General features: G+C 36.6%; 2 protein-coding genes across 3 annotated transcripts in view; both read right to left on the bottom strand.

The window, feature by feature from the left end:
* The window catches only part of gask1a (golgi associated kinase 1A), a 45451-nt gene extending 37710 nt beyond the window's left edge, over positions 1-7741 (bottom strand). The window contains exon 1 of one of the 2 annotated variants that reach the window (XM_079895806.1): positions 7460-7741. In XM_079895806.1, the coding sequence (XP_079751932.1) occupies positions 7460-7465 (6 nt within the window). In that variant the 5' untranslated portion in view covers positions 7466-7741. The remainder of the gene's footprint in view (positions 1-7459) is intronic. The other variant, XM_079895807.1, reaches the window with a different exon arrangement.
* A 2084-nt stretch (positions 7742-9825) lies between these two features.
* Positions 9826-21826, bottom strand: entpd3 (ectonucleoside triphosphate diphosphohydrolase 3). Its single transcript, XM_079895344.1, has 10 exons — positions 21648-21826; positions 20047-20169; positions 19140-19257; positions 15531-15690; positions 14654-14813; positions 13154-13381; positions 12446-12715; positions 11352-11462; positions 11079-11213; positions 9826-10540 (listed from the first exon to the last, which is right to left on the bottom strand). Exons 1-10 carry the CDS (start codon positions 21702-21704, stop codon positions 10349-10351), a joined length of 1554 nt encoding a protein of 517 aa, XP_079751470.1. The 5' UTR covers positions 21705-21826; the 3' UTR covers positions 9826-10348.
* Between the last annotated feature and the right edge of the window lie 472 nt (positions 21827-22298).

Consider the following 22298-nt stretch of genomic DNA (forward strand, 5'->3'; position numbering starts at 1 on the left):
CTAAACACAAATTGTAATGTCAGCATACCAAGATCTTCCATACAGTACCATGACCGGCTGTAAGGAAAACTCTGTTTGATGTATGATCTTTCATGCATTGTGCAAATGTCAGCATTACCCTCTAGCCGTATAGGAGGATCGGCTATACCATTGCATGCAGGAGGCAAATGGTTTGGGGGAGAGAAAGGTGCGATGAGGGGGGGAAAGTGAGAGAGAAATGAGAGAGGGATGAACCATCTGCTGTTTTGTCTGTCCTACCTCAGAGTGTCATCAGTGGAGTGTCTTTTTTATTACGGAGCAGATGCTTTTGACACTAGTGTCATCCAGAAATATATAATGTGCAGGTCTCTGTGTGTAGGATGAAAATGTGTCACTGACAGTCTGCTGCAGTCATTTATATTCACACACAAAAAACAACAACAACAACAACAGAGAAACACACAGCCACATAAAAAATAAATAAATACAAAATACAGAAACAGGCTCTTGTAACCCATCCTTTGGTAAGCTAATAAATACACAACCAAACATGTAATGGAGATGTACACAACCAAACACTAGTATCTGTGCACATGTAGATGCAGGGCTACTCGTATTAATTTAGATACCACAAATAGATGGCATTAAGCGTACATTCAACATCCATTGCATAAACAAAAACAAACACTGTCCACAGAACAAAATGTGAACAAATATGTGATGATTACCCAGCAAGCCATTTTGCATTTAAATAGCCATTTCAAACACAGCCCAGACATTTAGGCTAAAACAAGGCCAAATTTGAGCTGTCGGTGAACATTTTATAGACGTCTAACCATAGCCCAAGAATAGACTAGTCATCAATTAGATAACAAAGAAATGAAATGAGTGAAGAAACATGATGGAATATCTTACATCTTGCAAGTTGTTTTGGCAAAAACGACATGTAACCAAATTCAAGGTTATTTTGGCTAGAAGTGGGTTACTCATAGCCAGACTATATCAGGTATATAGTTAACCTAGATGGTGAAATGACGGCTATTGCTTGCTGGATAATAACATCTATGACAAAAAAAACCCAAACAATTGCCATAATGGGGAAACCCGAGACGTTCCCTTTCAAAATAGAACTTTGACGTTGCGCCATGGGGAACGCCATCAGCGTGACCGGTGTCTGAGGCATGTGTAACCTCATGCCTATATCCATTGGCAGACGACAGTCCATGATGTCACAAGCAGAGTGTCGGCGAGTACAAAAAGGTGCCTGTAATACACATCATCAGCTTTTTTCTTCAGGAGCCATTTTGTTTGCAGCATGTGATCATCGAAGACAAACTATGGATAAACCAAGCAGCAAGTGCTTTAGAAAGTGCGCGCATCTGAGTCCATATCAGTGTTAATTTTGACAGCCATTTCTGATTTAGGTATAGTTTTCATTTGCAGACAAAAATTAGTCTTAGTCACATGTTAGTCATTTTTGTCTTTCATAGTTTTAGTTGATGAGAAATCATTGCATTTTTTTATTTAACCCTTCTATCGTTTCTCTTTAATCCGAGAGGCGTTACTGTGGCTGCGGATGCCATATGCCCCAAGAGCCTCTGAAATAGTTTCAGTAGGGCCGCCATCCTGCCCTTGAGGGAGTTCAGGCAGTTCAGCACCGACCGAGCACATTTAACCGTGAGGCGTGCTATCAGGTTGACCGATTACATGTCCATACCGAGAAAAGAGATCCTTTGAACGGGGCAGAGCGATCCTCCTGCATTAGCAGTGGATCAGAATGACCCTCGTCCAAGTCTTTAAGGGCTTGAAATACATGCAGGAGAGTCATGGCATGCAGGGCAGAGGCGGCCTGTCCAGCGGCTCTGTAAGCCTTGGCCGTAAGAACAGACGAGAACTTACAAGCCTTGTAAGATGTGGATTACCCCTCCAGGCAGCAATGCCCTTAGGATACAACTGCATTGCTACCCAGCGCTCCACCGGGGGGATCTCCACGTACCCCTTGGCTGCCCCACCATCGAGGGTAGTGAGGGGGGAGGAGGCACCAGCTTGGTTTCGGGCAGAAAAAGGTGCCACCCACGATCTGGTAACCTCATCATGCACTGGGGCGGGGCGCTGATGGTCAGTGTGAGCCACCCCAGGAAGCCGATCATCCAGCCTCGAGCTTTCGGACACAATGGAGGCCTCCAATCGAGCCCAACACTTTCAGCGGCCCGGGAAAGCATAGCTGTCAGCTCTGGGTCAGACTCGATCAATGCTTCTTTCCCCGAAGGGGGCAACACAGCTGGGTCTTCATGCCCGTCTTCATACTCTAGCTCACCCTCCGACGCCGCAATCGACATCCTGTTTTCCGCCGGAGCCCCGAATGAAACGCTTGGTCCCTAATGAGAAGGACCAGCAATTTTATCCGGAAGCTCCAAAGCTTGCAGTGCGCTAGAGTAGTGGGGGGGCCACGGAGATTGGATTGGTGGGTAGTGTGATCCTCAGGTCACCCTGGCCAAGTAGCCCTTTTCTGATTACCAGTAGAGGAACTAGATCGGGGTATAGGTACAGTCTCGACCGCAACACTGTGATGTCATCTTACCGCAATGGGTGCATGACTCATCCAAAAACACCACCTAAGCACGCTTTAAGCCCTGCCACCTGAGGCAGCGACCGTGACTGTCAGACAGAGCCAGGTAACGACCACATCCATAAACACATGGGTGGAATGATATCTTTAAAAAGACGCAGTGTAACACCAATGCTTGCTCTTTTAGGGAAATACGCTCTTTCAATGCCAGAGTGCACAGGGGAAATGGTCGCGGTACAGCTTGCAGGATTTAGTGCCGCCTGCAGTGTGCAACAAGCTCTTGAAGGCTTTCAAATCTCTTTGAAGTCACAACCACAGCTGAAGCGCCATCACACCAACACCGGATGCAGAACTTCTCCCGTAGAGCAATCTCAGACACTCTTAGAGGTGACTGGCAGAGAACAGTACAACCACTTGGCTCCGAAGTGAAAAGCTGAATGTGCATTGCACGCTCTCTTCCTCATATATGCACTTCGTGGGGTGGAGTTCGCAATGCAAATCGTGCAGGCCAATGTGCATTGGCTCATTTAGTTTAGTTTAGTTAATGTTGAACATGACTGACTGAAAGGAAACTTTTTATCTTTAATAAGGCTGCACAACAATGCTGGACACAACAATAGATATCTATGGATAAAACATGCATCAAATGACTGATACATACCTCATAGTTTCAAATAGAATTTTTTTTTGTAAAGTTTTCAAATTTATCCAGATTAATGTGGATGTAGCCTTAGATGAAATACCGGGAAGCTGAAGCCCCCTTAAATAGAGTATAGAAAAACCTAAACCAATAAGTACCACAAAGTAAGTTTGTATTAAAAAAAAAAAAATCAGGCATATCTACCTCAGACAAATTCAGATCCGTTTGCTGGATGAACCAAATGAATTCAGTAACAGGCTACCTGCTTGCAGTGCCTCTAGATATAGCTAAACACAAATATCATCATCTTTCTTGATTATTTACATTTAGTCTCTCCCTTACACCGACTTGGTCCAAAAGCTCAACAAAATTGTGTGCAGGTGCTGTTACTCCATGGCAATTTGAAAAGCCATTATTATAATGTCAGAACTTCCTCGAACAATCAATTCTAATTCCCTCGGTGACTATCTCACTCTGCCATGTTCGTGCACAGCTCACTGCTCATTGGCTGCCTCTGATTAACAGGCAGACCAATAACACTGCAGACATGACTTCTAGATAATGTGTGAGTCAGAGTTATGTCTCAATTCATGGTGAAAAAAAAAAAAGTAATCAACTGTTAAACAATCAGTTGTTTAAAACTCAAGTCTTTAAGTCTTACTATGTCACCACATCACTGGTGGATGATGGTCACAGAGTAAAGAAAAACTTAAGCTTCAGCAATCTTGCGTATATTCTTTTTATATGCTTCTAATATATTATATGCTGATTTGTTGATATTTTTGTGGAAACTATGAAACCGTGATTTTTTTTGCGTTAGATTTTTTTTTTTTTTTTTTTTTTTTTGCATTAATGTTAAAATGATAACAGCATACATTTACATAAATGTTCTTTCTTTAAAAAAAAAAAATATATATATACTGTATATACAGTATATATATATTGATGACTCCAAACTTTTACGTTAGTATAAGTCCTATGGTACTTACAAGATACTTCAATGTACTTCAAAGAACATTATTGTTTTACCATGATACAAGCAATAATAATGTACGTTTGTTTTTTTTCCCCTTACCATGATAAAATTACTACTATTTCTTATTATTACTACTTTATATAAAACCCACCGATGTTAAATAAAGGAAAGAAATAAGCCTGGTGTTCTTAACTATTGCTTGGGAATCTGGGACAGCAATACTTAAAGTTATCTGTAGAAAATACTGCTCTCTCAGGAGCTAAGCAGTGACTGGCAAACAGATGGCATAGAATATTTTCAAAAATAGTTCCCTTTACAAGTCAATTCAAGATGTTCAGCAATGAGTCACATTTAGCTGATGTTCCAACACAGGTTCTTGAATAAAATGCTGAACATTTCAAACTCACCTGCAAATGAAGCAGACTTCACTAAACAATAGTGATGTTTTGGTTTTTTGGAATGGTAATATTATTTGGGTTTTCAGAATCCATAAATCTGTGACAAATCTGGAAAAACACAGTATTGTTTTTATAATCTAGTAAAAGTCCTGCCAGCTATCATAAAACAACACAAACATAACTTACAAATTAATTGGAACTCTTGACAGATGTGCATTAGATAAATGTTCTTTGCTTTGAAAACATCTGGCTATCCCAAAGCTTGCCAACAATTAAGAGATATATGCTCATGTAAGATTAGAGAACACAAATTGATGAGACATAAGGCTATAGACATATATAAATCAGACAATACATTTAAAATAGTTTATTGTACACACAACAAGGACCACAGATGGACAATTGCAGATGCTTTTAGCATCCTGGTTTCAACAATCCTCAAACCTGTAATTAAACACCATCTCCATTCCAACAAAACAGTTGGAAGTTTCGCCAGAAGAAAACTCTTAACTCTTGCCAAAGTAAAATTGTAAGTGCCCAGAGTTTCTGGTTGTTTAAAAAAGGAAATTGGCTACAAGTAAAAAAAAAAAAAAAAAAAAAAATTAAACACAGCTATCTGTCATAGGTTTAGTTTTGGTGTAAAAAATGTTATGTCATGCAGACAATTACCAAATCTCTCTATGAGGTCTGATAATTTGGTTTTCTTTCAAAAAACAGATTCAATTCTTTAAATTCCAGATTTTACATCAACATCTGTATGCCAGTGCCAGCAAATGCAATAAAGTGTTTTGTCAAATGCCTCTATACATGCATTATTTCCTTACTACGGGGGCTCTTAAATGCTTACATCTGATTGGTTGATGAACATTCTAAGTTGTGCGTGTGCAATTATTTTCAGGTAAACATTAGGCAAAAGTATAGTTCCAGGCAGGTCTTGACTGCATCACGTTCATATCACTTCGCCAAATGTTTTCAGTTATTTCAAAGGTCCTTACAACCTACAACAACAAAATAACCAAAACCCACAATGACACGGACCAAGCAAAAAAAATAATAATTAAACAATAGGATAAAAATGACAAACTATTTCAATGATTTTGCCACAAAATTACATTTAATTATACAGGGAAAGCGCATGCTCTTTCGCTCTCTCTCCCACTCAAATGCACACACACATAGTACGGACACACACTCGCTATAAACGTGTTGTCAGCGCTGCTTTGTCAATTTTATCAGTAAAAGAGTTTAGCCACATAAACGCTACATGACATTTATAACTAGTGAGGTAACAACGGCGCTGTTCATGAAGCAGATAAGCTTACAGTTTCGCTAGTAGAGACGCTGCTGCCGAAGACTGCTGAGATACGCACGGACTCACACACGCTTAACCGCTTGTGGTGAGCATTATTTTCTTATAATTCAACAGACAACAGTCATCAATTATTCCTTACTTAATCATTATTAATGAAGGGTTTCCCAAACTGGTGTTTGAGGGAACTGCAAGGGGTTTGCGGTTGGCTGAAAAGCTAATAATTCAAATAAATAATTTTAAAGGAACACTCCACCGTTTTTTGAAATAGGGCTTATTCACCTTCTTTGAGCCCAAGTAGCAGTGCTTCTCCTGTGCTTCCCCCTAATATAGTCCCAAGTCAATATCTGCCTAGGAAATCACCTAGTGTTAATCTGCATCGCTATTTGTACTCGTTGTGAATACGCAGGCCACAAGAAGTAATTAGGTGTTTTTTTGTTTTTTGATCACTTTTACTTGCTAGCTGGCAACAAAGGAATCCATTCATTAAGCTAAGCTAAGCTTGCACCGACCCTGTCAAACTAAAACAAAGCATGCACTGAGACAAAAATGCATTTGCCCACCTATATCTAAATGTAGGAAAGAAGGTGAATAAGCCCTATTTAAAAAAACGGTGGAGTGTTCCTTTAAATACAATAAGCACACTATTGTCTTTCTAGAGTTGCTTTACAGCAGAAGTTGAATGTCTCATATTTAAAGTTTGTAGTTCCCTGTAATTTACTTTGAGGCTGCTTTGAAACAATCTGTATTGTAAAAATCTCTATAAATGAAAGTGACTTGACTTAGAATAAAAACAATCAAAATAAAACACAAAAATATTACATATCATTTCAGTATTAAATCTTTAAGAAAATATTGGGTGCGGCTGACTATACAGTTTGGGAATCCCTGTATTAAAGGACTCTAACAGCAAAGAGTGTCCACTATGTTCTAAATTGTGCCTAAAGCAGTGACCCACATCAAAGATAACCTTAAATAATTTTACCTCATACAAGACTAGATTTATCCTAGCGGTTCAATGATAAGCAGATAAAGACCACATATGATTTTTCATCACCTTCTCTGCAAATGATAGCAATGCAAATGCATGGTAACTGCAACCAAACCCTCACAGGCAGAACGCAGTTAACTTTGTGTCTGCTGAGTAAGGGAATTTAACAGGGTCTGCTGGGGAGGGCTGGAGCTGGGATGAATGATTCAAAGAACTCTCAATGCTGTAAAAGTTGTACAACTCTTGGATGCATCTTGCATAACTGACAGAGTGTTTTCTGCAGAGTGTAAATAAGAGGTCTGATCGCAATACACACAATGTGCTTTAGTGCCATGTCCTGCAAAGAGCACTACAACAAATTCTTTTGATCTGTCTCAGAACTATTATTTTCATATACAGAATTCAGATACATAACATGCATTCCAACTTATCGAACTTAGGTGAGAGTTCGCATTGTGAGTTAAACAATAAAAACTCATCTCAGACAATGAATGCTTACAGGTATTTGATAATTCACTGAAGAACATGACCTGTGCAACATAAACTCTAGCAACTTTAAAATGTATAATAATGAACAGTTCTCAATTGGACACTTACCATCATAAACACTAACGTCAGCAGCCTAATGCTTTGGCTGTTCACTCACAGCATCAGCGCCACATCATCTTAATTCCTGCACTCCTCATTCAAACACACTATTATTCCAGAACGCAAAGCTCTCATCTTAACTGGACCATACGTGAGATGCATCCAAAGTCAGATTGTTTAGTGACTTTCCCTTGGTTTATTCTTCAGTTTCCAATGCAAAGTCTCCAAAGTCTCAGAACAAAGCACTGATCTCTAGCAACACGTTGCAGGAGGATGGTGGACTTGAGAAGGGAAAGCAGAGTGGAGGTTTGGAGAGGAATGTGCTGTGTAACATGAGAAGTCTTTAAAAAAAAAAAACATACTGAGGAGATTTATTGTCCTGGGCTGGGCGCCTCTAGAGTTTACGCCGTATTGCTAATGCACATAGTTGTATGTGATCTTCATTTTATTTTTTATATAAACAAAAATCTCATTAAATTGACTATGTTAACTGTAATTTCCACTGATGTTATTACTTCTGGAGTTCATGTTTTACAACATTTCTGTGACATCTTGGTGTTAATATATCATTAAAAAAAAAAAGAACAAAATGATGAAACATTCTGAAACATTGTTTGAAGGAGATCCGATATTAATAAATTATGACTAACAATACTAACAATAATTGTCCCTAAAATGGGGAACTGGAGGGCTTTGGAAAATTGTTTCACTTGAATTTTACGAAGAAAATGATTTCTATCAAGTATATTATTCATTATGTCACATTATGTGTCATGGTCCTTAAAGATTTTGTCTAGAAATGATTTATTGGACCTTGAGAACTTATTGTGGGATTATACTGTCCTCTTCTGGTAGAATGGTGATTTACAGTAAAAGCAAAGATTGCACACCATGCTAGTTCATGAGACCATGTTGTCACTAGTGTACACTTCACCTTTTTTTCTATTTTCAGACATGAAATTTCATCTGTTTGGAGTAAAAAGTTCACTTGTCATTTCTATAACTGTGAGAGAATGGATTTGTTGTGAAGTTTGTGCAAAACAGGTTTTTAGTTAACTAAAAAAAATAAAAAAATAAAAATCCTTTTCATTACTTGAAATAAAATGTTAACTGAAATAAAATATAAAAACCTTAAACTCATTTTTTTTTAAGATAGTTGCCAAGGCAGCATTTCTCATTTGCATTTAGTTTAACTTGATGTACTAAAATAACTAAAAAATAAAATAAAATGAATACAATCTACATAGACATAGACTTAAACTTTAACTAAAATGATAAAAAATAAAAATATATTTGAAAAATATTATTATAAACTATAATATATAATAATATAATAATATCAATAATAAAACACCTTTGACTAAAAAAATCTTTAAGGGACGCTTTTAGCCTTTTTAACCTAATAATATCATGGTGAATTGTATCTGGTCAGATTAACTTTACAAGTACATACAGTACATATGTATGCTCTGTATACATTGAAAAAAAAAAAAAAAAAAACATTTTTACTGTTTTGTTTAACTTGCTTACTGGAGTGTTATAGGGCACTATTCTGTGTAAAGTGCTTTGGAACAATAGGTTTTGATAAATTCACTATAAAAAATAAATAAATGTAATTAATACTTTCTAGACATTATAAATGGAAAACAGACAGGAGAGTTTCAGAAGATGTTTTGAAAATAATAAATAAAAATAATAATCTCCAGATGAAGTCACACAAGAAAATGTTTTTTTTGTTAGGGCCAACAAAAATATAATTAGTAGTCATCATCTGAACTATCCAGTATTTCATGTAGAATGTCATATATATATATATTGCAATCGAAATTATTCAACCCCCATTGCAAACCATTTGAAAATGCAAAAGTTAAAAGTTGCATTTTCACTTAATTTTGGAGAAAACACTTGAAACATTTGTTGTGTTGTGTTGAAACTATTTTAATTACTTTTGTTTGATTTGCTCATTTCAAACAGCTGAAAGTCTGTAAATTTTGCCAAAAAAACTGATTTGCAATGGGGATTGAATAATTTCGATTGCAACTGTGTGTGTGTAAATATATATATATATAAAAAATAATAATAATTATATATATATATATATATATATATATATATATATATATATATATATATATATATATATATACATTTTATGGTTGGTTTTCTTAATGTTTTGTTTGTTAACAGACAAAACCACCCTGGCAGAAGCATTACCAGACACAAATTATCCCCAAAGTAGTCCCTTCCTTGTCTCCCTTACATACATTTTTGTCCATTTTTAATAACATTACATTATTACATTATAGAATGCCCAATGCCCAGATCACAAGTTAAAATACCTAATTTCCCTAGCAATATAATCACTAGTCTTCACTGCCATAACAACCATAACATTTATTTAGATACTATGACATTTCATCCAAAGACAATGTGTGCTGAAGAGCACATGCAGAAATACATGTGTGAGATACATAAGGCATGATGCTAGGGATAAGACAAACATTAGATACAATACACAATCAAAACATTGACATGACCATAGATACTTTTTACTGTATATAAGCTAAAACCTTGTCTTCGGTGTCTTCATTCAAATCCACAGGACAAGAGCTTGCCACTGTATTCCTGGACTAGTAAGACCTGTACCCGTTTTTGGATAGAATGACATTTAATACAGGTTTTTAACACATTTGGAGTTCACATCAGGCATCTTTTTTTAACCTTAGCACCGCTAGACATTTAAGACCTTCAGGTTCCAAAACTAAAATCCTTCTCTAGCAGGTACATCTGCATTGACACATCAGTGTCTCTCCTGGTTTCCAAAACCTCCCTAAGTGGGACACTGGTCCTACAGATGAGAACTCAGTACAATATAGATGGGAACTCAGTACAAACACCTCAATAACAGAAGCGTGCCAGAGCAATGACAAGGTACGTGAGGGTGATAATAGTCAGTGCAGAGAACAGGAGGAGGAGTCCAGTGAAAAGAACGTTGTTTATGGGTAACTTGATGATTTTCCCTTCGGCTGGGATCATGTTGGAAAGCGCGAGCATGTAGCCAAGGGACCAAGCTATACTGGTCTTATTTACCTGAAACACAAAGAGACAAATGAAGAGGTCCAGTTCACTGCAGCATTTTGGATAGACAGAGCTGATTTGCTGGAGGGGGAGAGATGATATAATTTGGCAGATATTTCACATTACAATCATGCACTGAGACTAGAGGTGACTGTTCCATAGAAATCATGTGCTCAGAAATGCATTTGCTGTGAAAAGGTTTTAAATGAATATTTCAAGTTCAGGTTAAAGTCAATCGACAACGTTTGTCACAACAAATATGAAGTTTATGGTGAGCCACTTACAATGCGTGTAAATGGGACCAATTTTGGACCATTTAGAAGCAGAAATATGAAGATTAAAATGTTTAGAAATGTTTAGTTACACTTTTTTTATATACATTTAAAAAAACAATTACAGCCGTTTTAGGTTTTTATGTGCAATAATATCATGGCATATATATAGTATACAGTATATATATATATGGCATCATTGTTTATATACATATACACACACAATATATAGCCTATATATTCACACAATCTCATGATAAACATGAAACGCAATGCACCTCTTTCTGAAAATTGAGGTTTTTCCAGTTGCCTGTGTTGAACTTGTAACCATCTGCAAGAATGGTATGCACATAATTTGCAGAGTAGCAGTAGGACTTTAGATGGATGTCTCTGATGTTGTAGTTTTGCTTGAGCTAAAGGAGGGGGAGGGGGGACATTAAAAGGTAGGTTTATTGATTGTAAACATCAATCATAAATGAAACACAAATAACCAAACCCTTCCAATCTATATTTTCCTGGAAGTCGTGATTATGCAGTTGGCTGGTACTCACACTTTTCCAGTCCATTGAGCAGAACAGCTTCATGTTCATGTTGAATAGCTCCATACTTTTGGAACCCTCTACTTTAAGAGCCCAAGCAGTCCAGTAAAACCCTGCATAGGCCTAAGACACAAAAATAAGTGCTTTAATAGATCCAGATGAAAGAAATATAGCTTAGGCTGTAACATTTGGTCACATTAACATGCAAGAAACAATGACATTTGATGTTATTGGGGTTCCTCTGGGTGTGAAACTCCAGCAGTCCAGCATTAAAATCTGTCCAGCAGATTTTAACGCTAATCCTTATTAAACGCACCTTAATCAGTTAATCAGTTACTAGGTTGTGTCTGAAATCGCCACCATACCCTTAAATAGGGTACTATTTGAGGGAACAGCCATTTGTAACCATAGTGGACGTTATCAAGTGCAGTCATTCAATCTCATAATGCACCGCAATAACTAGTGAACAACTAATGTACACTCAACGGCTAGAGAATACCCATAATGCACTGTAAGGGTCGTGCCGAAAGAATTCCCATGTCTCGCCAGAAGATAACGCCCACAGCTGAATCATTCATCCATTCATTTTCAAAACCGCTGTTCCAATGTGGCTACAGCATAATATCATAAAGATATAAATTGCTTTTTAATTCATTATTAAATTGCTTACTTAAGGTTTATACATGCTATTGTTTCCATGACAGAGTTCAAGATCAATCTTTTCATTATTACTGGAGTTGCTAGTTTGCTAAGTTTTGATTATTTACGGCAAGCACAAACTATGCAAAAGCGTAGTACCCTTCTGGCACACTAATCCACTCGTTTTCATTCACTCCTTGAAGTGCACTATATTAGTGGAGTAATGTAGGGAATGGTGAATGAGGGTATAGGGGGCGATTTCGAAAACAGCTCTAGAAAGTTCCAGGCAGGTGTTTTGGAGCTGCTTGGAGCTACACGGCAGGACAGTGGCCTTCCAGGAGCAGAGTTAGATAAATATGACATAATGTACAGGTTTGGAATGATATGAAGTTGAGTAAATAATGACAGAATTTTAATTTTTTGGTAAACTGTTCCTAGTTTTATCTTAATTAAAGAAAAATACCTACCATGAAGTCTCCACTGAGTTTTGGTTGATAAACTCCATCAAAGGAGCAGTTTTCAGCTCCCTGGCAGGACGTTAGGTCAAAGATACTCCTGACCAAGACTTTACACTGTTCAGGGTTACTCTGTCCAAAGAAAGTAATATTTTGCTTTGGCCTATACCTCGGAACATCATTATTTGTACATTCACTTCCAAAAATATGCTCTGCAGGCATAGAGATATTATAACCAGAAGGATAACAGGGGTGCTTCACATTAGCCCAGTTGGTGGATTCCTAAAAGGAAAACAATTCAAAGAGTTAATACATGTTATATATATATATATATATATATATATATATATATATATATATATATATATGTAATTGTAAGTAACAGGTTAAGCTATTTCCAGGAAGATTTTACCTAAGAGCAAATCAGGGAAATGTAACATAATCCATCCCTCTATTTCAACCCTACATTAAATGACTGAAGTATTGACGTGGCTTGTTTGGGGAAATGTTAAGCATAAGCTACGGGTTTAATTGCATCGCTCAGCATCAGCAATAATGGATTTTCTAAGAAACGTTTTACACAATTTCGTGATCAATATCTTAAAAGTACAAAATATTCTGCATCCTAAATAAGGTCTATATTTTGGTTTAGGTTATAGGTTTATATATTATACACATATTTTGGTTGAAGGAGCATTTAATGACATGAGCATACTGTACCTTTGAAAGTTTGGCCAAAACTCTTTTCTCAGCTTCATTTTTCCCATAGCAAAGGAAACTGTGTGTGTAGATATTATATTCATAGCCATAGAGCGAAACCGTAATGATATCTTCTCCTTTGGCATCATCAGAAGTAGCAAAGGCAATCTGGGTGGAGGCTCCACCCAAGTCCAATGAACCAACTGTCTTAGCCCCACGAGGATGTACCCAGGCATTCCAAAGATTTTTCTATAAAACAGACTAAAGTTTAACATTTTAAAATTACAATTAAGCTCTGTTGTCCAATTCTGGTTTAGATTCAGTATTGTGTCATAGGATGACTGAAATGTATGAACACAACCGGACTCGGTTTCATTATGAATACATACAACTGGGCTAATACTGCAGTATGAGGCTAAACTCAAAATCTTGCATTGACAGGGTTAAAGGCCCACTGAAGTTCCTTGAAACGTACAGCGTTTTTCAATGAGGTGACGTAATTTCAACTGAAACAGGAAGACACGGTGGGACATATCGAGCAGCTCCTTCCCTATTTTTAAAATAGCCAATAGCTTTTTGCTTATATTACAGCTCGGCCAGAGCCATTGAGCTCGGCAATGCCACATTTGACAGCTTATGACAGCCACAGTCTAATACATTCCCCTTTAGATTTAATATGAAATTGTTACTGAAGCAAAACAGTGATCATAATCATGCAGAGGATGTAGTTTGAAAAGTGTAGTTTGTGTAGATGTGTCATTTTGAAATTTATGTTGGTGCATGCATGGCACCATTGTTATCTCTTCCACTCGTCAGTGCTGTTTCTAATGCCGAATCTGTTTAACCGTTTCTCCTCCTAGTCTCCTCCATATCGCTTTAAAATATAGCATTCTGTTCAGAATTCAAATGGGTTCGATATGTTTTGTGGTCATATGATCCACTCTGTGCTATCGTGTCTCTGAACCAGAGCAGACACTAACGCAAAACCAGACTTCATTCACCCCAGTGGAAAGCATATTTACACTGTCTGAATTGTTCCCTATCCCCTATATAGTGTACAATTCACCATTCACCATATAGAAAATAGTAATAATGTGAACAAGTGACCAATTTCAGCCACAGCTTCAATGCCTATTTACAGAGTAGGGGGCGGGACACTTCAGATTCTAGAGAGCATTTGATTGGACAGAAAATCTGACGAGAAGCTGAAGTGCAGAGTGATGTCATCAGAATCATTAATCATATTGGCAGAAGTAAGAGACGGTAAGTTTTTAATGCTTATATCTTCTAAATGCGAATTTCGTCATTGTTATTGAGCACATTAGCTTATAGATAACCGTAAGGCTAACATATTCATACTAAAAGCCAAAAAAATTCAATTTTGATCTCATGTGGACTTTAAACATTTATGTTGTTCGAATACATACAGTACATTTAAGATGAAACTGTAACCAAACAAATTCGGAGATAATCATTTAGTTCCAAAGACCAAAATAAAAAAGGTTCAGCCCATGAACTGACCTCTAGGAAGTTCCCCATCAGGTAGTTGACGGTGATCCAACCATAAAGGCCTTCTTCCTGTCCAGAGATGATGGAAGCATTTTGGAAATTAAAAGGAAGAGAGCTAAGGTAGTTCCTCATGTCTTTCAGGATAGCGTTGGATGTGTCTTCACTTTTCATACTGTGTAAAACAGATTGGGCAAAGATGCAGCACACAGGTTAGTCAGTGTCAGGTTAACTCTGTGGCAAATATATATGCATTTATATTTATTTGAGAAATAACACAATCATTTAAACACTAGAAACAAGTGCATTAAGACATTTTTCTTTTGCTATTCACCTTATTTTATCGTAAGAGTGGACGGCAGCATTTGTAAATTGAATGTTTCTGGCTTCCAATTTCAACAGCTTCCTGTTATTTTTAGCTGTACAAAACAGCTTGTTATGCTGCTTGAAAATGCAAGCTCTCTTATTTCTGACCATATTATTTCATTATGCATTGTCACAATTATAAACATTCTGGTTTGTTCTGGTCTGTTTCCTTGTTCAAGTTTCCCGCCATTCATCAGTTTCCATGGACACTCATTAATAAACATAGCTGTATGTCATTATGTTCATCACCTTTGTTTATCTAAGTTCCTTACCTCCTTTCCCTCATTGTCTGGTATTGTTTGAGACATGCACACTGTTTTATGCTAGTAGCTCGTGTTAAATAAATCTTGTTGTTATTTTGAACTACTGAATCTGCCTTCGTTCTCATTGGATATAGGCATTACAGTATGATGAGCTCTCAGTATCATAGCAAATGGCTCTACTGATACATAAATATATTGCGACGCAAAGGTAAGAACGTAACCAGAAAATATGATCAAAAAGAGGAATGGAAAATCATTCTTACTGTAGGAGCCTCATCCCTGCTGTCGCCCCAAGGAAGACTGGGGTGGAGTTATATTGATGGGAGGGAATGGCCTTGGTTATCTCTGCCATGCAATGTTTTAAACTTTTCCATGTCTTTTTGTCCTGTTCCTCGTCTACACCAAGATCTGAAATTCCGGGGCCTTGAAAAGACATCATATTATATAAGTTCTGTTATCAGCCTATGTACAGTATGTATATTTTTAAGTCACATTATTCACTGTATATTATACTCTCAAACCAAATACTAATTATGAAATCACAGCTGGAAAAATTAAATGACTTCATATTTGACACATTTAAGGCTACAATAATTTTCCAAAGTTAGTTTTCTACATTTGACCTTTTTTACGGTGTTGTCATTTATAACTGACTTTGTCCTATTAGGGTATATGTTTTTTGGCAAATTGTCAAACTTCACACACATATTAAAATGCAGTTTCACAATCTGAAAAGTAGTGAAAAGTTCTTGGTGTTTCAAAAAACATTAAAAAGCATTGTTAACATTCCTTTTCATCTTGTGCTGCCATATATCATTTGGAACTTGCATGTGAAAATGTCAAAAACTTGGTACAAATTCAGATGCAACTTCGCTGCCTAGAAAGTAGTGAAACCATATCTAATGCCTGGTACACATTGTACGATTTTGGGTTGTCCCATACAAAAGATAACCAATCTTGGTGATTTCTGTGGCTGTGGTCTAAATGGTAATCCTACGTTGTACAGTGAGAGAGGTTCAAAGACAGCCATTCAAAGACAGCCTGCGATAATTTTCTGTGTCAGAAATTTAGCATGATCATCTCCGTGTGTTTGCTGCTACGACCTACGTCTGACTAGCCAAATAAATGCAACATAAAATGGCGTATTGATCAATGAGACATGGCGCTAAAACTACTTACCTCAAGCTCCATTTGCAAATTTGGAATGCCAAGTTGGCCTCTTTTCCCTAGCCATGATCGCATCCATGTTCTCCTCTTTCGCCTCCTCCCCTTTTTTTTCCAGCTCACATAAAAACCAATGCCTAAGTGCGACTGATGTTGCTCTATTTGTTTTACCACTAGCACATGCTGATTATGTTTGTATTCTTCCATACTAACTTGCAACGTAGTCTACGATACAATGGGTGTCATTGTACAGTCTACATACTGTACATGTCGTACCCAAGTTTATTAGATTCATGGCGTACAGTGTGATTTGTAATGATCTTATAGGATTGCCGAAATCGCACAGTCTGTAGCAGGCATTGGGGTTTAAAAATAAAAAATCTTTAACATGGTTTCTTTCTTGGATTTTCAAATCATCAAGTGAAAATCAACAAGACTCTTCTCTTTCAGTGTACCCCCACACATATCTCGATTTTGATTTGATTAGTCGTCATTTGTGGATCATTTGCTTGTCATTGTTGAGGCCAATTGGCAGTGACATCTTTCCTGACCTCTGGTTGTAGTATGGATAACACCTTCCAAACTGGCATAGGATAATGTACCCAAATGCCTGGCTTCCACAACGGTCTGTGACTTATATTCTTCATCTCTACCCTCACCCTCACTGCTTCAACTTTACTTTAACTTTTTCAGCTTCAACTTTTACTTTACTACGACCTTATTTTCTGATGCATTGCCATCACCATTATCAATACTTTCTGGAAAAGGTACAGCTTTTCTTCTCTGTCTTCTATAAAACTTACTAACAAAACACAGGCAAAAAGGCTATTATACTGCCTGCCAGTAATGAACAATATTGCCAGCTACGCAGAAAATATGTATCCTCTAAAACAGGGTTTCTCAAACTCGGTCCTGGAGGGCCACTGTCCTGCAGTTTAGCTCCAACCCTGATCAAACACACCTGAGCAAGCTAATCAATGTCTTCAGGATCAGAAACTCACAGCTAGGTGTGTTTGATCAGGGTTGGAGCTAAACTGTGCAGGACAGTGGCCCTCCAGGACCGAGTTTGAGAAACCCTGCTCTAAAAGGACTATGTCATTTATGCATAACACACATATTTTTTGGTCTTTGAGTTATTAATTTTACAGAATTTGCATTAAAAATGACCAAAAACTTTAGAAAACATGTTTGGATGTTCAATTATATTTTTTATTAATTGAATTTATGTGTATTTCCTAGTCTAAAATGAATTCACAATAGAGCCTTGACAGCATGTGCCCTAACATGTGCTAATGTCCAACATCAAAATAAAGTGTTATATTAAGCAACGAGTCTACTGATACTCTAATGAGAGTTAGTTGACATGTAGATGCAAATTTACTAATGACTAAGGTGGACCATTGAAATAACGCGTTAACATATTTGGTAGCAAGGTTGGAATTTGGAATTTGGTAGCAAGGTTGCAAGTAACATGGCTGTATATTTAACCTAAATGAAAAGAACACTCCCTTTACAATTGCTGGAGCTGTCAATCAAACAGTGTGAGTTTATCAGTGACTGATTTCTGGACTCTCTCCAAAACTTCCGTTATAATCAACAAATTTCTTATTTACAAAGTGTTTGCAATGTTAGTTATGATGAAAGCATTCGTGAAAGTGCAGAAATCGAGTTGCAATGATGAGATCACTGCATTCATGCACTCAATACATCTGTGATCGGTTACAATGCTCATCCACTGCAACCTTTCATGTCACGATCTAAATATAATATAATACTTATCTGCCCGTTATAAGTTTTTATAAGTTTGTAGCACTAGCAGTAAATGAAGAGATGTCTTATCGATCCGGGCTGTATCCAGATCAGATGGTGGACCTGCGCCTAAACACGACCACAACACATCTCTGAAGTATCAGCAGAGGTTGTGTCAACTGGACTCCCCCCTGTGAAGGCCTCATCGACACGACAGCCATTGGCACTGATCCTCAACAAACCCGTCTCCATTCCGGTGTGATGACTTTGATGTTAAACCAGATAGAACTGGATAATATTCTGATTGTTCCAATCCAATCTGACTTCTGACCTGTAATGCTGCCTGAATCTTAATCATACACTGTTTGTTCGTTGGCCAGAGGAGAACTGGTCCTCCGACTGAGCCTGGTTTCTCCCAAGGTTTTTTTCTCCATTCTGTCACCTGATGGAGTTTTGGTTCCTTGCCACTGTTGTCTTTTTCGCCTTTTTTAACCTTTGGTTTTTTTTTTACTGAACTGAGTTGGACGATGACATCACGGTTTTCTCCAGAGCGGCTATATATATATATAAATAAATAAATAAATAAATAAATAAATGAACTAAACTAATAACTTTTTTACAACATCACTGAACTTACTTAAGCTGGACTGTGACGCTATTTTCTTCTGGAAACAAACTTTGTTGCATTTTCCTGTTATCACTGTAAAGCTGCTTTGAAACCATCTGTATTGTAAAAAGCGCTATATAAATAAATGTGACTTGACGACTTTAAACCTAGAGCTTTTCACACCAATTTGAATTTTAGAGCAATACAACAAAATTGGTATTTGTTAGCCAAAGTATACAGAATTCGTGGAAAGTGCCACCAACATCTAGTTCAGCTTTTGGCTACTATATAAAGAATAAGCCACCATGTGTTTATGTTAACCATCCAAGGTTTTATGTCAGTTGATTTGTACCTTCAACCTGACACTTTGTTGTCTGGCTCACAACCCCAGTGTTGTTTTCTTTTTCGGCAGGCCACTCATAGAGATAAATGGTAGTCCTGGACGAGCCTGCATCCAAAACAATACCATACTGGAGAAAGAGAGAGCAACAGAAGTGAAGAAGGACATTACTGTAACCAAAGATCAAACTCTAAAGATCTTGCAAAGCCATAAAGAGCTCATTCATTTGCACCGTTCACAAAATACATTGCTGAATAGAATACAATGCCCAAATCCCAAGGTCTAAATCATGACTGAGTGAAGAACAGACATGTCTACTGTATTTGCCCTTAGCTCTTTTGAAAAAAGAAAAAGCACATTCTTCTTTGGGAAAATTTTCAAGGACTTTATGAGTCATCAAAAGGATCATGTATCTCAATATTAAGGATGCAGAATTGTATTGAATTAAATAACTCCATGAATGGTGATTATCCATTGAAAGTTGTTTTGTGTTTAGGAAAATAGGTTTCCGTTCCGTGTTACAAAAACAGTATTTGTTTTCACGGACACTGAATGAAGCATTATAAAATAAAAGCATAATCCATAAATCATGTATAATTTTACCTGCCATTCATCTGTAAATGAATAGTGGCCCATGTCATAACATATGTGGAATGTGAGATGTTTGTTTTTCCAACACATAATAGAAATGTTAAAAATACAAACGTTACTATTTACTATTAACAAGAAAATCAGTATGATTAAACAATAGGAATGAATAATTTAAGGGAAAGTCATTTTTGAACATATATTACTTCCCACGTGTGACTGGTAAACACCAATTATGCTTTTATGTCCCATAATTTTACACAATAGGTCTGTTTAATTGGATTCCACTTGTACGGTTTGTATCAGGCATGCTCAAATTTAAGAATTTTACCTTGAGTCCACGGGATATATAAGTCTTCTTATGAGTTTGCACAACTGCTATAGAAATGATGACCACTATGCTGGCCAGCATAAACGCAGCGGCTAAAGCTACTGCCACTTTTGCCATCCTCACCTACAGACAAAAACATGAATAAATCAAATTCCCATTGATTCCCATAACTGAACACTCCTTATGCTCTTCACAACATTAATGTGTCTGAGACGTGAGCAATTATCTTTTTTACTCTGAATGTGGTCATAAAATGCATCATAATTACTCAATTACTTTTTCACTTTAAAAGTAATGTGCCAGATCATTGGCAGTTCTTGAAGAGTGACTAGATAACACTTGAGTAATTAAGGATGCACTTTATGACCACATTCAGATTAAAAAAAAGACAATCTTCAAGAACTACTACCTGGACCATTATTTTAAAATGTCTCAGACACGTAAATGTTGTGATTAGTAATTAATTGGCAATTCTTTATCATCTGTCATAGTTAGTAGTTCTTAATGAGGCTAATTTGAATCAGCAATAATTTTTGATCAGCTAATAAGGAACTAGCTCAGTCCTAAATTTGCCATTATCTTGTATTACTTCATACATAGTTACCCTGACGGACCGTTATTCTGAAGTGTTACCCTTTTTTTTCCCTCCAAATAATCATGTTTCCAACACACGAAGCATAATTAGCCAAAAATGGATCACTGTAAAAGGTTAAAATGTGCAGTTGTAACCTTGAGGTGAGCTTTAAATTTAAAGTGCACTGTTGTAACCTTCAAGTTTATTCATATTAAATGTGAACATTTGATTTTAACATTAATTTAGATGTTATGACATGAAGCACATTTTTATTTTAACTGACAAAATAATTTTAGTGTTTTTGATAGAAAGAGGGTTATTTGCTGAGCCCAATAAAGATAAAAAACTTTACTTTTTAAATGATTTCACTCTCAGCATTTGCTTGAACCAGTTAAAAACTTGCGAGTACAGACATATCTACTTTTGTGTACATACTTTTATGTTGTAAATTTTTGAACACTCTTTCACACACTGTCAAGCTCGCACGTACTCTGTCAATCGTTAGCTTGTAATCTCATGTGAAAATCATCCGAAGCACACCCAGTTTTGTACCTTCCTCAGCCAGTATATACACATATCATCATGGAGACTTTTTCCATTACCCATATTATGGTTTCAGTTTCTAATTTGATTAAAGAAAGTGGTTAGCGGTTTGAACTCAAAGACTGATGCATACAGTATCTTTTTAAATAACAGCACAGAAGCTGGATAAGAATGACATCCAAAACTCGTAACCATGCCATTGCTTTTAAAATTACATATATTATATATTTATTATATATTATTGTACTATAATATTTTATAACATTATATATATATTTTTTAATTTATTAATTATTTAATTGCTCTTTTTTTTAGAGATATGGCAGATTGCAGAGACACAAATCAATAACATTTTATAACAAAATCAATTAATCTGAACCCACATTTGGTCCATGATCTGATAAGAAAGCAAACATCAAATACAAAATACATTCATGCTTGCAACAATCAGGGCATTAATACAGTAATAAAAGGTTTTGCCTACCCCTCTGCGCGAGGCTGCTGTAAGGTGGTCAGAAGATTGGGACTCCTTATTGATCATTCTGTCCAGACGTGCAAGACTGAAAATGTGTAACTGTGTTTGGAAGTGTGTGAGCGTGTGTGCATATGTTTGTGAGTGAAAAAGCGTGCTGAAGAGATTGAATGGGAGAGGTTTGGCTGTCACTCCCAATAAGCAGGACCTTTCTATTGAAGTTCATTACAAAACTCCACCCATTCAGATGGATTTTAATAAACAAAAGACCATGCTGAAGAGACAAAATGGGAGGGGTTTGGCTGTCACTTACAATAACCAGGTCCTTTCTATTAAAGTTAATTGGAAACTCCACCAATTCAGATTGATGTTGTTAATAATCAAAAAGCCATTGTTAACTTTTCTGAAAATAATGAAATACTACTTTATATTTAGCTATTTATGCATTATCTTTGTGAATGATTTTTTTATCTTTTTTTTTTAATTCATTAAATGACTAAAATATAGATATTTTTTTTTAAATAGAAGCACTTAAACATGTTTAAGATTCCCATGATGCTGTACAGACAAATGTTGATTCCTTTCTGGATGTGTGCTGTTACATATATTCTTATGAATATAGCAGTTCCCATTGCAAAGAAAAAAATATCAATATCAGTATCA

Source organism: Squalius cephalus, assembly GCF_949319135.1.
Source record: "Squalius cephalus genome assembly, chromosome: 15".
NCBI classification, from domain to species: domain Eukaryota; kingdom Metazoa; phylum Chordata; class Actinopteri; order Cypriniformes; family Leuciscidae; genus Squalius; species Squalius cephalus.